This window comes from Mizuhopecten yessoensis, unplaced genomic scaffold (assembly GCF_002113885.1).
Source record: "Mizuhopecten yessoensis strain PY_sf001 unplaced genomic scaffold, ASM211388v2 scaffold4559, whole genome shotgun sequence".
Taxonomy (NCBI): Eukaryota; Metazoa; Mollusca; class Bivalvia; order Pectinida; family Pectinidae; genus Mizuhopecten; species Mizuhopecten yessoensis.
Window position 1 is genome coordinate 243,455 of NW_018405607.1, and position 15,131 is coordinate 258,585.

At 36.7% G+C, this 15,131-nt stretch overlaps 2 protein-coding genes across 4 annotated transcripts in view; one reads left to right on the plus strand and one right to left on the minus strand.

The window, feature by feature from the left end:
• Nucleotides 1-12,792, minus strand: part of LOC110449313 — a 46,582-nt gene extending 33,790 nt beyond the window's left edge. For all 3 annotated transcript variants that reach the window (XR_002462838.1, XM_021496084.1, XM_021496083.1), the window contains exons 1-10: nucleotides 12,564-12,792; nucleotides 10,378-10,579; nucleotides 9,003-9,339; nucleotides 8,048-8,099; nucleotides 7,502-7,559; nucleotides 6,882-6,936; nucleotides 5,507-5,670; nucleotides 3,077-3,153; nucleotides 1,707-1,784; nucleotides 515-599 (exon numbers count right to left, since the gene is read on the minus strand). Coding sequence is in view for 2 of the 3 variants with exons in the window: in XM_021496084.1 (XP_021351759.1) it covers nucleotides 515-599; nucleotides 1,707-1,784; nucleotides 3,077-3,153; nucleotides 5,507-5,670; nucleotides 6,882-6,936; nucleotides 7,502-7,559; nucleotides 8,048-8,099; nucleotides 9,003-9,339; nucleotides 10,378-10,566 (1,095 nt within the window). In the remaining variant the exon portion in view is untranslated. The remainder of the gene's footprint in view (nucleotides 1-514; nucleotides 600-1,706; nucleotides 1,785-3,076; nucleotides 3,154-5,506; nucleotides 5,671-6,881; nucleotides 6,937-7,501; nucleotides 7,560-8,047; nucleotides 8,100-9,002; nucleotides 9,340-10,377; nucleotides 10,580-12,563) is intronic.
• A 196-nt stretch (nucleotides 12,793-12,988) lies between these two features.
• LOC110449314 (next to BRCA1 gene 1 protein-like) overlaps nucleotides 12,989-15,131 on the plus strand; it is a 31,804-nt gene continuing 29,661 nt past the window's right edge. Inside the window, exon 1 of the mRNA XM_021496085.1 lies at nucleotides 12,989-13,250. Within this exon, the coding sequence (XP_021351760.1) occupies nucleotides 13,149-13,250 (102 nt within the window). The 5' untranslated portion in view covers nucleotides 12,989-13,148. The remainder of the gene's footprint in view (nucleotides 13,251-15,131) is intronic.

Below are 15,131 nucleotides of genomic sequence, written 5' to 3' on the forward strand. Positions count from 1 at the left end.
CATATAAGTCGTGTAAGGTATCGTTTTCTTTTCAGAAATGATTTATCAAAGCTATAGAGTCATGCTGAAATTATTATTTTTTCTTCAAAGACATCTTTCCTTTAAAATCATCTTTCAAAATGGAAGATTTTATGATTATTAAGTTTTGTGTTTATAGTCTAATATGGTTCCAATTTCACTGTTACCCAAGCACAGTTAAGAGAAAGCGTTGTTAAAAACAAAATATTTACCATCGTATGGCATTGCCACTATATAACCCTATATACCTACCGGGTATATGGACCAATTGTTGACATCCTTATTATGATGTCATAACTGTGCATTAGATACCACTGACCCTCCCTGGGCGGTGGCTGTTCTATTAATTGAACAAGCATACACGATACACACATTATTGGAGCTAAATGCTGAATAATAATAAGTGTTATTAAATTTTCTATGAGATGAACAAATTCCAAAAAGGGTAAATATAAGTATAGAACTGCTTTCACAGGCAAATCCAACATTTTATTACCATCAGGCGGAGTTCTTCACTGACAGAGGCCATGTCTTCAGCTGAGCTACTATTTAACAAGGGGAAGGCATGGTCACCAAACTCACTGTAAATCAAAACAAACAACCACGGGTCAAGGTCAAAGGGTTAGTCAAGGTCAAAGGTCAAAACAAGGTCAAAGGGGAAACAAAAGGTCATATTAACCTTAAGTTTGATAGAATGTAAAACCAGCAATGAAAATTTATCTTCAGCATGCATTACAAATGTACGTTTTGTATTTCTGAAAAATTTGAAGATTGATCATTAAAAAGATTCCGCGTATAAACATTATGTGAACACAGGAAGAATGGGGGAGATTAAAGGTTATCTCCACAGTATGTACTGTATTTATGTAGGAAAAATATTTATATTCATAGAGAAATTATGGAGATATTGATTCATCGGAAATATATCATAAGATATAATTACTGTAGAACCATAGATGTGACATTCTGAGCTATATTACATATACTTTAAAGTGTATTCAAATTTGATTTCATGCCGTGTTTACACAAACTACTACATATGATTTTTCTCACTGCAGTTATTCAGATTTTTAGAATTAATTCACTTGACCTCATGTATTCAAGGTTATAAATTAATTGTTACCTTCCTTTACAAGCTAACAGAGGAGGTATGCAATCACAACAGCATATTTTGTACAAGTAACTTTTATTTTTGACTGTTTATCTCTGTTATATGTTGTGATATGTAGTTTTCATGTTCCTGTTTTGATAGGGACAGATCGCCCTAAAAATTGGACAAATTTCTTTGTACAAACTGTCGTTATTACTTCTTTGCCCATATACTTTGAAGTAATATTTTGGGTTATGTTCCGAGATAAATTACATAAGTACTACTTATCTACATAAAGGTGACCTCTGACCTACATTACATATCCTGAAGGGTGATATTCTGAGCTAAACTTTTAAAGTTGACATTCTAAGTTGCATTACATATATTTAGAGGCCATATTCTGAGTTAAAAACTAAATTACATTACTGACATAAAGGTGACATTCTTAGCTACATTACATGTCAGAATATGTTCTTGTTCAGATCAATTTGGCCTGTGAACTCCCTCCCTTTAACACAAGCTAAATTCTGTACATTTAGAGGTAATTTGCTGTGCTAGACAGATTCTGAGCTAATAGAAGTGGGAAATGGATAATTACTTCAGAAAAACAGACGCAATCGATTTAGCAAAATCTTCTGTACTGTACTCAGCAGCATGGCGGACATCTCTGTATCGTCTACAAAATACAAAAAAATAATCCTCACCTTGATATTGAAATTTGCAATAAGCATACAAATGAGACAAAATGGTCATAAGCTGTTCACCTTGTTTATTTTATCTTACATAATTCAACTCTGTGACCTTTTGAGTAGGTCAAGGTTGTTCAGTTTAGTATATCTAATAGCCCCTCATGCACCGGTAAGCAAACTTCGGAACAAATATTATGACATTTAGTATCTTGATGGTTTTGCAAAAGAAGTCACTTGAGTTTGTTACACATCTGACCATCATCTATTTCTCTCGTTTTGACATGGAAATCTCTTGTCACTGATCAGACTATCATACTCATTTTCCATCATCACATTTTTCTCCCAAAACATTGGATAATTTTCAATGCTACAGGGCAAAACCTGTCTCCACTGAGCCAACAGCATGAGCATGGGCTAGACTAATGAGATTAACAAGCATACTTGCCAACTTTTTGAAATTCTATGGGGGAGAGTCTGCAAGCTCAAAATTAAAACAGAAAAAGAATGTGTATATTACCCCTTTGAGACAAAATAATACATTTAAATGGCATCTTTTGAGTTGTTCTTTCAGATGAAATTATTAGATCTTAGAATACAGGAAAAGCTTAGCAATTTCACTGGTTGAAAATACTAAACTCAAGGGTCCACAATCGGGAATCTCTCTCCTAAATAGGGAGAGTTGGCAAGTTTGAACAAGCTAAATTGAGCTCTCATATCGTTAAAGTAATATTAGTTTAATCTAGGTGTTTCAGGCAAATCCAACAACTGAGGCAGATCTTTGTTAATTTGTGGCGACTCTCCACCATCAGGGACAGCATCATGCCCACTGAGGCAGATCTTTGTTAATTTGTGGCGACTCTCCACCATCAGGGACAGCATCCTGACCACTGAGGCAGATCTTTGTTAATTTGTAGCGACTCTCAACCATCAGGGACAGCATCCTGCCCACTGAGCCAGGTCTTTGTTAATTTGTAGCGACTCTCCACCATCAGGGAAAGCATCCTGCCCACTGAGGCAGATCTTTGTTAATTTGTGGCGACTCTCCACCATCAGGGACAGCTTCCTGCCCACTGAGGCAGATCTTTGGTAATTTGTAGCGACTCTCCACCATCAGGGAAAGCATCCTGCCCACTGAGGCAGATCTTTGGTAATTTGTAGCGACTCTCCACCATCAGGGGCAGCATCCTGCCCACTGAGGCAGATCTTTGTTAATTTGTAGCGACTCTCCACTGAGACAAATTTCTGTAATCCATTGCAAATTAATAACATAATAACTTACTCAGATTTCAGCAAATGAAAGTATCTATTGACAAGGTCTGGTCGTCTCTCTATAGCTTTGATCCAAATTCCACTCATCTGAATCCGACATAAACAACATAAGGATCATATAAACAACCTCTAAATCATACAACATCTACAAGTTCTTAGAAATCTAGGAAAATATGTTTTTTTAAACTTTATATAACTAGCAAGAGGCCCAGAGGGCCTGTATACGTATCGCTCACCTGGATATCTAAGCAATCATGGCAAAATATTCTCCAAAATTGATCCAAGGGAATATGCCAGACCCCAAGGCCAATCCTTGTAGCATATCTGTATAAGATTTTTCATGCCCAGCAATTTTTTGTATGGTTATGGGGTGGGGATCTCAACTGTTTCCAAACTGTGACTCAGAAACTAGGTCCCTACGGTTGTGGCCAGACCCCAGGATCAATTATAATATCATGACTGCATTTGTCCCTTTTCCCCAGCATTTGTATATATAGTTTTGGGGTGGGGATCTCAACCGTTTCAGAGTTATGATCCAGGGGTTAAGTCTGCAAGGGTGTGGCAGACCCTGGGGTCAATTATAATATCATGGCTGCATTCATCTCTTTATGCCCAACAATTGTATATATAGTTTTGGGGTGGGGATCTTAACCATTTCAAAGTTATGATCCAGGGGTTAAATCTCCAAGGGTGGGGCAGTCCCCAAGGCCATCCTGGAAGCATATGTGCATTCATCTCTTTATACTCAGCAATTGTATATATGGTTATAGGGTGGGGAGCTCAACTGTTTCCAAGCTGTGACTAAGAAACTAGGTCCCTAGGGGTTCGGTCAAACCCCAGGGTCTAATTTCTAATATCATGACTACATTCGTCTCTTTATGCCCAGCATTTGTATATATAGTTTTGGGGTGGGGATCTCAACTGTTTTAAAGTTATGGCCCAGGGACTATGTCTCCAAGGGTGGGGCCAGACCCTAGGGACATCCTAGAAGCAAATGTGCATTCTTTTCTTTATACTCAGCAATTGTATATATGGTTATATGGTGGGGATCTCAACCATATCCAAGTAATAAATTTTTTTTGGCCCCACCCCTTAGCCCGGGGGGTCAGCCACACCATTTGTACAATTTTGAATCCCTGCCTCCCATGAATGCTTTCGACTAAATATGATTGATATCCATGGCATAGTTCTACAGAAGAAGTTGTTTATAGCAATATAGCCAAATTGCCACCTTTTGGCCCCGCCCTCAGCCCCCTGGGGGGTCAGCCCCACTATTTGTACAAATTTCGAATCCCCACCACCTAGGGATGCTTCCAGTCAAATTTGGTTGATATCCATCTCTTAGTTCGAGAGAAGAAGTCGCTTAAAGCAATATAGTCAAATAACCCTTTTTGGCCCCGCCCCTCAGCCCCCTGGGGGGTCAGCCCCACCATTTGTACAATTTTGAATCCCTGAATCCCATGAAAGCTTTTGATTAAATATGATTGATATCCAGTACATAGTTCTATAGAAGAAGTCGTTTGTAACAATATAGCCAAATTGCCCCCTTTTGGCCCCGCCCCTCAGCCCCCTGGGGGTCAGCCCAACCATTTGTACAATTTTGAATTTCTCCCACCTAGGGATGCTTCCAGTCAAATATGGTTGATATCCATCTCTTAGTTCCAGAGAAGAAGTCGCTTAAAGCAATATAGTCAAATAACCCTTTTTGGCCCCGCCCCTCAGCCCCCTGGGGGGTCAGCCCCACCATTTGTACATTTTTGAATCCCTGCATCCCATGAATGCTTTTGATTAAATATGATTGGTATCCAGTACATAGTTCTATTGAAGAAGTCGTTTGTAACAATAAAGCCAAATTGCCCCCTTTTGGCCCCGCCCCTCAGCCCCCTGGGGGGTCAGCCCAACCATTTGTACAATTTTGAATTTCTCCCACCTAGGGATGCTTCCAGTCAAATATGGTTGATATCCATCTCTTAGTTCCAGAGAAGTCGCTTAAAGCAATATAGCCAAATTGCCCCCCTTTTGCCCCACCCCACAGCCCCCTGGGGGGTCAGCCACACCATTTGTACAATTTTGAATCCTAGGGATGCTTCCAGTCAAATTTAGTTAAATTCCAATCAGTGGTTAAGAAGAAAAGTTATTTAAAGAAATTGTTGACGGACATTTATTGCATTAAGGAAGAAATACCAACAAAAGCTTTTTCAATGCCCTGTAATAAGCCCATCCTCCTACTTTCAGTCAAGAGATTACTGTATGTGTTAGCCCCCTGGGCTAAGTGCATGATAAATACGGTAAGCCAAAAATATTGTCAGGAGCAATTGGAATGAAATAACAACTATTGTTTTGGTTATTTTTTGCAGTTGTACATTGTATGTACTGTAGCTTTCATTTCTGTTTCCCTTTTCTTTATATAAAACACCATTTTACATCAAACTAGAATTACCATGTGGTCGATTTCACTCGGTTTTGGGACAGCGTTTCTATCACGATCCAGTTGGAGGGAAGTGAAATCAACGCCGGCTGCCAGGTCTTCCTGACTGAGGTCAGATACCCACAATCCTTTGACATACATCTGTCCCGCTAGACTCTCATCCAACAGCAAACTACCTGGTAACATTAATGCCCATCATTACAGACTGTGACTTCTAATATTAGATAAGGTCTGCACTTCCTGAACTATGATTGGCCAAGATGTGATAATGTATTTATCGATTATGGACTTTTTCAGAAGTGAATGTGGTTATGCATCTTCGCTAGCCAAAGGTTACGATCCGGTACAATCCGGTCTAACTACTCTCCACTTAGTGAAGAGCAGGTAGATCGTACCAGATCGTAACCCTTGGCAAGCAGAAATGGTGGTTATGTGGACCAGGAAAAGTTACATTAACCCTGGTCATATGTGGGTCCATATTTATTGATTTGAAATATTGCTGAGGTCAATATGTGGTTATATTAACCTGAGAAAGCAATACTAACCAAGATAAAGTCACGGTCAATATAACTTTTCAGATCCATATGACCACATCTTCACTGAAATAAAAGTCTTTAATTTTCATATTAAATACAAAATTCTGCCTTTTCGCATAATCATTAAACAAAATGGAAAGAATGAGAACTGTGAGGAGAGCAGTACTGCATTTGGCAGAGAGCATTGTGATATTACAATTGAATTGGCATCATTAAGAGAATATTAACTTTCTGTTACTAAAAATAATAACACCCAGTAAATATCAAAAATCTCCAAACTCCACATGATTTGCTTCAACCAATGAGGATGAAGTAAAAAAGAGGTGTAATAAAATATTTCACTATAATGACTGAATGTTACTATTTTAAGAAGCAGCAGTCGGATATTTTCTGTATGACATCACTTCAATTGCAATTATGAAAAGTTCTTTTTACACAACTAATACATTTTTTAACTGAAAAGTTCAATCAATCCTGAATTTGTTATGATCTTTCTAAGGTCTATAAAACCACATATACACCTCAGCTTAAATCCATATTAGATAAAGTGTTTTTCAAACTCTGAATATATTCTAAGATCAATTTCAGATCTTGTATATAAATCTCCAACATGAAAAAATAATTGGATATTGTGAAGACAATTAATTAGGATTTCATTTTTTTTATAATTACATGGAAAATCTTTTGATAGAGGTGGTTTGATTACTTACTTTTGTTTAAACTTGATTTATAAAAAGCTATTGCCATTGTGTATTCAATTAACATCAAATTAGGACCAAAAATGAGTAATTAAATGAGTTTTAAATGTACAATTTGTTCTAGTTAGATTTCAGATTACCATTTTGACATACCAAGTTGAGTTTTCACACTTTCTACTGGCGGTTGAAGAAATAGGAATCTGGCAAGCTGCAAATAAATCAATAAGGAAACAAAATATTCAAATAATCAGTTTTTAGCTTTGAAAAAAAGGAAAGCTGGTAACATTAAAAAAATAGCAAAATAGAGTGGAACCTGCCAAATCTGACCCCTACATATTCTGATATGAAACTCTCAATCCAACAAAATGACAGGGTGGTCGGGTGGCCAAGTGGATAACATATATATACTCGCCTTTCACCAAGGCGGCTGGGGTGATATTCCCAGATTGGACTTGAAAAGGCATGGGTTCACCTGCCTGAACATGTCGGCTTTCTCCCAATAACCCTCAGAAGTTAGAATTACAAATTAATACTATGTCAAATAGTGTGGTATATGACACCATCATCTATTTGTTTTTAGGTTATACAATATATAATCTGAAAAAGTCTATCCTTCGTGGAATAGCCGAAATTAAATTATACAGTTTTCACTGTACAAATTACCACATATACAGACCACTTTGGAATACAATGATTATAATTGTAGAATTAATAAAACTCCTAAATTCTATCCTAGTAGATATTCAACAGGTTCAACAGGTACATATACTTACATAAGTTTTCCAGTCATCAACTCCAGTGATAGTAGTACATGTATCAGATGGTTGTACACTGAAACAAAATATACCTATCATCACAAGTTATAACGCTGGGCCAACCAGGGCCTTCACAATGTGTAATTTGTGTGTGAAAAAAATATCAAAATTGGGAATGTCATCAATCTAAATTGGTTCTTGACAACGTATGTTTAGATTTAAAAAAAAAAATCTTTTTAACATTTTGGATTTTATGGGTGTTGAAGATATTTTCCATTTAATATTGTCTGGACAATATGCTTAAATCATTTAGATTCAATAATTGAACATTAAAATATAATTGATAATAACATCAATAAACATACATTTTATGCATACTTGAGTTAAATTAAATGTAGAATCTAAAACTGTAATTTTACAATAACAGCAAATGTGATTTTATCTATCATCTTGAATCTTATATACAAGGTATATAATATGAATTTTCTTTCATTATTTTTCGTTGGTTTCACAATCTTTTTCTATAGTCTTTGTTTTCATATTTGACTTTTTTTATATACTTACTTTCCATTTTTTTGTTCACCTATTCTATCTAGTCCTTCACTTGTAATTCTCTCTGGAAGAAAATATTTGTCCAATACCCAATTACATTTAATTTCTTTTTCTGCTTTTCTAAAACGTGAACAAATTGTTGGTAAATAAGTAAGAATATTACTTGAAACTTCTTATCAGTATGCATAATTCATCTCTTTTCACATTGTTCAGTTAATTTTGAACATAAAACCCAAACTAAAATAGATTAGCCCTACAGCTTAAGGCAGGTGAAAATACAAGAAACAGTTATATATGTTTCTCTAAAAATATTGTTATTGAAGAACTGCAAACTGTCTGAATTTAACCTTAAACCCTCCCAGATTTCTTTAGTTTTACTAATACTGTTGACGGTAATTGTCGCAAATTTATAACCTGAGAGATATCGATCTTTCAGAAGTAATCTGTGACCTTTGACCTTTGAACTTTGGTTGCTGCACCCAGCGTTCCATTCTTATTTCTTTTGAACTTCAGTATTAAGCATTACAACTATTACCAAACATTAGTGAAGTTGTACGTAAGAAGTGAGACATATCTTTTTTAAACAATGGAACTGATGCTTTCACAACATGCTATATTGCATAACGTATATAAATGTTTTGGTCGAGTGGCACAGCTGATAGTGTATGTTGTTTTTTACCATAAGGCAGTCAGGGTTTGATTCACCAATCAGATCAATGTGAAAAGGTATTGGGTCACCTGCCTGACCACTTGGGTTTTCTTCAGGTACTCTGGTTTCCTCCCACATTAAAACCCTTTCCATCCTGGCCAACTATTGTGATAATATATAAATATACATTGATAGAACTTTTTTCATAATTGATGTAAAATAAACCAAGTTTAAAATATCAATCTTCCATAATGACCTGATACATGTATTAAAGACCTGGAATCCTGTATATATTATTTCCCTTATAAAAGATCCTACCTGTTACAACAACTGTCAAAACTTTTTCTCCGAATTCTTCATTATATTTCAAATCAAACTTCCATTGATCCTTGCATGTTTCCATGGTAACAAGATGCCCATTCCTGACCAATGCTAGCGCTCCGACCTTTAACCCTTCTCCAAATTGCCCAATGATTTCTTTACTAGATGATTTGCCGCTGTATCCTAGCAACAGGATTTTCTTATGAAGTTGGGTAAAGCTGTTGATGAGGGTCAGCTTGCTTTCTAATTGGTTGTATATTAATCGACCCAGAAGTATTTCTTCTTTTGTGTCAGATATCACGAGGCAGGCTTTGAATCTGTTACTGCTTCCTTCCTGAAATAAACAGATAATCAAAGGTTTGAATTTTCTTTATGAAGTGAAATTTTTAAATTCTCTAAGAAGGGACTATACATGTGATGTCACCTTATTTTGTAGGGAGTCACCTTTTATCTTTAACCTTGAAAAACTGAAACTCCCCATAAATAATCATAATCTCCCTACAATCGGTTGTAATATTTGAAATTCTCAAGTTTTTTGAAAATTTATTTTAACACCAATTAGTAATTTTCTTCTGTTTACTTAAAAAACATTGGATCAATGGTAATTACATACATGAACATGTCATAATATATATTAACACTACAGTTCATTCAAGATTTTATGTTTTTTGACCATGGATTATAAAAAAACATATACCTGGTATAAAACCTTTCTACATTACCTTATGTGAATAAAAAAATATATCTCTTTATCCAAGTAAGATCAAAATCTCTCTTTCAACCAACTTTTCATTTTGTAATTTTTGAATTTGGAGGTCAACTACATTTAGACAAGTAACAGAGGATACTGGGAATTCCTAATCTGTGCTGCACTTCTGTTGATATTCTGGTGATATGAAAAGTGTGCAAGCTAGAATACCACCAGAATGTCACCGCTAGCACCGATATTCTGTGCACTTTTGGAAACAACTGTTCTTGCAAACAGATTTTGTGTGCCGCAATATTTTGGCAATATTGCAGCAATATCGCTGCAAACTTTCTAAAGGTTGCTTTACGTCAAAAAATGAATTATTCTGATTTTGGTCAAAGAAGACATGTAATGAAAATCTGTCAAACAATTTAATCTCCCTACTGTGTGTTGGGAATAACACATCAGATGTATGAAGAACAAACTATTGCTGTTTTGTTCCTGGAAAAAAATTACACCATTAATTGTCAAGAAATATATTATGCTCAATAAAACTTTATCTTATTAGCCCAAGTTTACCACGAAGTCGAGGAGCATTGACAATGACAGTTGCTGTTTGTGTTTCAGGCTTTTCTAAATATTTTGATTTCTGTTGAGACTGAAAGATTGAAGCTAATTACGTACCTCACAAAAAACAATCTCATATTCAGAAATCAAGGAAATTCCTCTCTGGCTAATGGAACCATATATCCCATCATGCCAGTTCTGGACAAGTTCGCGTATTCCTTCCCATGTTCCCCACGATGAGGCATACTTTGCCGTCAAAGTCAAAGGAATATTTCTACTATCAGGGTAGCTGGTGTTGCCTGCCATTTCTGTTTTCAACCTAAAAAGGGAAAAAAAAAGAAATAGCTAAAACTCTCGTCCCTTCATCAGTAGAACCCATTTTCACTAAGTTTTAATTTTGCCCTTAACATGTAATACATGTACCTATATATGGTAAGTTGTGTACCTATTTTCAATGTCATGGTAAATTCCCGAAGGATGAAAAAGGTGAAAGTTAAACCGCGGCGAAAATATATATATTGGGTTGTAATATATTGATGACATAATCAATAATACTCTAGCATGGAGTGAAAAATTCAGTCAGTTCAGGATTAGAACCGGTGACCCTCCCCATTTTAGACGGAAGCTCTACCCATTAAGCTACCTAATGGCCTCATGGGCGCCAATAATTGGCCCAACTAGTCCACTTCCACTACATTTCTCCCTCCTTTTTCAAGTGTTTAATTTTTTCCCCCCGAAGACAACACTATTTATAGCCCAGGTTAACTTGCAACAAACTACTGGTACACATTGTTCCCACCAGCGCGATCAACCACTAACAGAGCCATGGTTTGTTGTCCGACTACCAACATGGATTCAGGAGGGGCGGCTCATGTGAGAGCCAACTTCTCATCACCGTAGACCACGTTGCCAGGAGCCTAAACAAAGGAGCAGAGATCGATGCAGTGCTACTTGATTTTTCAAAGACGTGCAATCAAGTTTGCCACCTGAGGCTGCTCGTTAAGCCCAACCACTACGGGATATGAGGGAACACCCTCTCGTTGGTCGAGAGCTTCTTGACAGGCAGATCCCAGAAGGTTGTTCTTGAAGGTCAACAGTAAGACACTTCACCTGTCACATCAGGCATGCCCCCTATAAGGACCGCTCCTTTTCCTGGTGTATATCAATTACCTGTGTCACTTCTACACCCTGAATGTTCTCCAACGACTGCCTCCTTTATAGGGTAATCACATCATCTAGAGATGCAGCTAGAGTTACAGAACAACCTCAACAGACAACAGAAGAGGAAGGATGACTGGTTGATGAGTTTTAACCCCAACAAGTGTGAGGTCATCTCGATCACCAACAAGAGGAACCCACTGAAGTTGACCTACACCATCCATGGTCAGGCTCTCCAGAATGTTTAAACCTCAGCTAAATACCTTGGTGTCACCATCCAGCATAATCTCTCAAGGAACAAGCATATTGACACCATATGCAAGAAGGCTAATTCCACCAACGCCTTCATCCAGAACAACCTGAAGAAGTCTCCCACCGACCGTAAGGCAGAACCTGCTTCACCACACTGGTACGACCTGTATTGTCGGATATGGATCAGTTGGAACCCATATCCCCAAGCCAACACTGACAAGCTGGAGAGGATACAGCCCAGGGATGCTCGTTACACGTTGGGCGACTTTGACCCGTACAGTAGCATCACTGCCATGCTCCAGGTCCTCGGATGGTGCTCCCTCAAGGAAGGAAGGTCATATCTTAGAGGCCCAGAAATTTAAGCCATGCTGTTTAAGATCATTCTGAAATAAATAATAATGGCCTGACATTGACATCAGCGCAGAATCCCTTAACCTCCGAGAGTCCACAACATCACGAACCAGAGCACACCAACAGCGATTCATCCAACCGCAGGTGCGTGTGCTGACCAGAGTACCCGAGCACTCATTCTTCCCATCTGCGGTGAGGTCATGGAACCATCTTAAGGCAGAGAGTGTTTTTGACTGATCACATGTACATACTCGAGCAGATGCTTTTTTACTGTCTTACATGAACCAGTGCAAGAATATCTTAAAGGGCCTGAACTTTAATTGGAAGAAGAAGAGGTACAGTATACACGGTACAATTTCAATATATCCAAACTAGGTACTTTTAAATTCCGATCTTTAATTGTGGTATTTGAATATAATTTATCAGTGGGTTGAATAATAGGCATCCTTCAGTGGGCTTAGTTGTTGAACCGGATTGATAGAAAAAGAAAAAACTACGAAACCATAGGAGGCAGAATTACTTTCACTTTCGGTATAACTTACCTTTAACTTCCGGGAGGATATTCGTTAACCCTTGCCCTTGGTGTCATTTCATACTCTTCAATGTTTTAAAATCACGTCGAAATGTAGTAACACATCATTCATCAATTCACTAATGATTCATCTCAATATCTTATATGAAATTTTAAAACCCCTAACGGTGTTCGAATTTGCAATAATTTCGTCATTCTACTTCCGATAACGTAATGTCTAAATATCAACACGACCTTGTTATTAGTTATATATTCATACGCATATAAAATTATAACAGTATTATCCTAGCTTAGTTGGAATATATTAAAATAAAATTTGACTACAAATGTGTATTAATGGAGTGCTAAATTGTTCTTATGCGTAAACTTTCGGGTTTCTTTGCATTATTTATCAAAATGTGCAGAACTACATTTAAAAGGTCACGTGCCATTGTTTTGGTGAGGGTGATGAGGTCATTTTGTCAACAACTGGAAACTCATACCCATATGACGTGAAATTTCGTTAAAATCAGCGCTATTTTAGGAACCAACCACACGTTTTACCAATGTCAATTCATTCTTAGTAGTCAGAGTGACTCGACTTACAGTTCATAACATGGAAGATATTGTGTTCAACGTTAAATTTGAAGGAGAAACCATAGACCCCGAAATATTCTGTCTGCCACCACAAACAAAATGGATGGACCTAGAAGCAATGGTAAGAACGGAAATGAATACAGTTTTTTCAACAGTTATGTATATCGAATTTTACCGAATGAAGACCTTTTAGATATAATTAAGTCAACTTTAAGCAATTGTTATGCACTGTCATCCTGTTTATTACGATGATGTGTCCAAAGTAAATCGATATTTTGATGTTGACCGTGAATTGAGAACTTTTATCATGACATAATATCCAGCTTTAGCTATAAAGCATGCCCAGTGAGTATTCATAGGTTTAAAGGTCATAGCCATGATGTAAACCCTAATATTACATCGAGACGGCTTATTATCGCTTATGTCTTGCATAAGAACAGTTAAATATGCTGACTGGCCATTATTCTTGGAATCAATATAAAGAAAGAATTACCCAAAAGCTGGTTACATTGAAAAGTGTATAAATATGAAATCCTTCAGCTTTGCACACATCATGGCACATAAAAGAAAACTCTGTCCTTCCAATTGTCAAATTGTGGTATATTTTATTCAGCACATTAATTCATCTGTGACCATGCAGACCCTATAAACTTATATTCCTTTGAAACTTAACGAATGATTCTACTTCTATATTTTAGCAGAGTTGCAACAAGTTGCATGTATCTATTTTAAAGGGCATTAGAGTTGGTTTATTAAAGAAGCTGATTTTATTTGATAAATGGATAATGGGTCATTTTCCCTTTAAAATTAATTAAATTATGACCATTTCCCCCTTTCTTTTATAAAAAATTCATCTCAAAATTTATTAAGTAACTAATTCAGTAAATGAAAAAACTGGTGCTGCCACATGTTTAATTTGTTAACTATTTATAAACATAATACAACAAAGATGTATTTGTCGAAGTACTGTGACATTTTATCGTAAAAATTAGAACACATACAACATATATATTTATTACCTTAAGTATATTTGATTTATCCTGCAATAAGCCTGGGGGACCAACACACAACATGTATATGGCTTACAGTTGAACCTTATAAGCATTTATATTTTGCAATTTGAGAAGTCAGCAAAGTTTTTCCTTCTTAAGAGGGTCAAGACATCTCTTTAAAATATCAAAATAATATCTAATTTTGGGGAGGTGAAAATGTACTCTTAAGGGTACCGATCTACTGAAAGCCCTTAAAAGGCCCATATAGAGACGGGCTTCTTAATTAAAGGACAATGAAAAAGAAAGTGTTGACATTTCTATTAAACTGCAATAATAGATCTGAGTGGGCTTATTAACAGGCATGAGTTTATATTGCCCAATAAATATGATATACACATGAAATTTAAAGATTCAGTTTAAATTCAATTTAATTTGCCCCAATGTTTGACTCCATATACAGTCGCGGATCCAGAGGGGTTTTTTGGGCTTCAGGAAACCCCCCCACCCTGAGAATTTTCTTTAAAAATCATATATTTTCACCATTTTCCTCAATTTTTTCCCACATGGAAACCCCCCCAGGAAATTTGGAACCCCCCCCCCCCCAGATAGGTCTCTGGATCCGCCACTGATATATACTTACATTATCTTCATATCAACACAATAAGGTTTAATGCCTGCTAGCTATATATATATATGTCTTAAGACGGCAATTTGTGGTTGACGGAGGCAAGTGGTTTTGATAAATCTTGGAAGGGTATACTTTCGTGCTAGGGTTTCTGTTAAGCTCCATATGGGGTATTTTACCATCTCAAATAGACTGAGACCCTCAAAATAAGTCTTGCCGTAAATGTAAGGGGGTCAGAATGCATGATTAACATTTGATTTTACCCCCATGCAACTTGAATGTCAGGCAAAAACACTGGGGTCATATTGTGTTATACAAAAGTATCAAAAGATTTCCCAGTCATTGAATTGTCCATTGGTTTCTAAAATAGAAGCATTTCGGATGA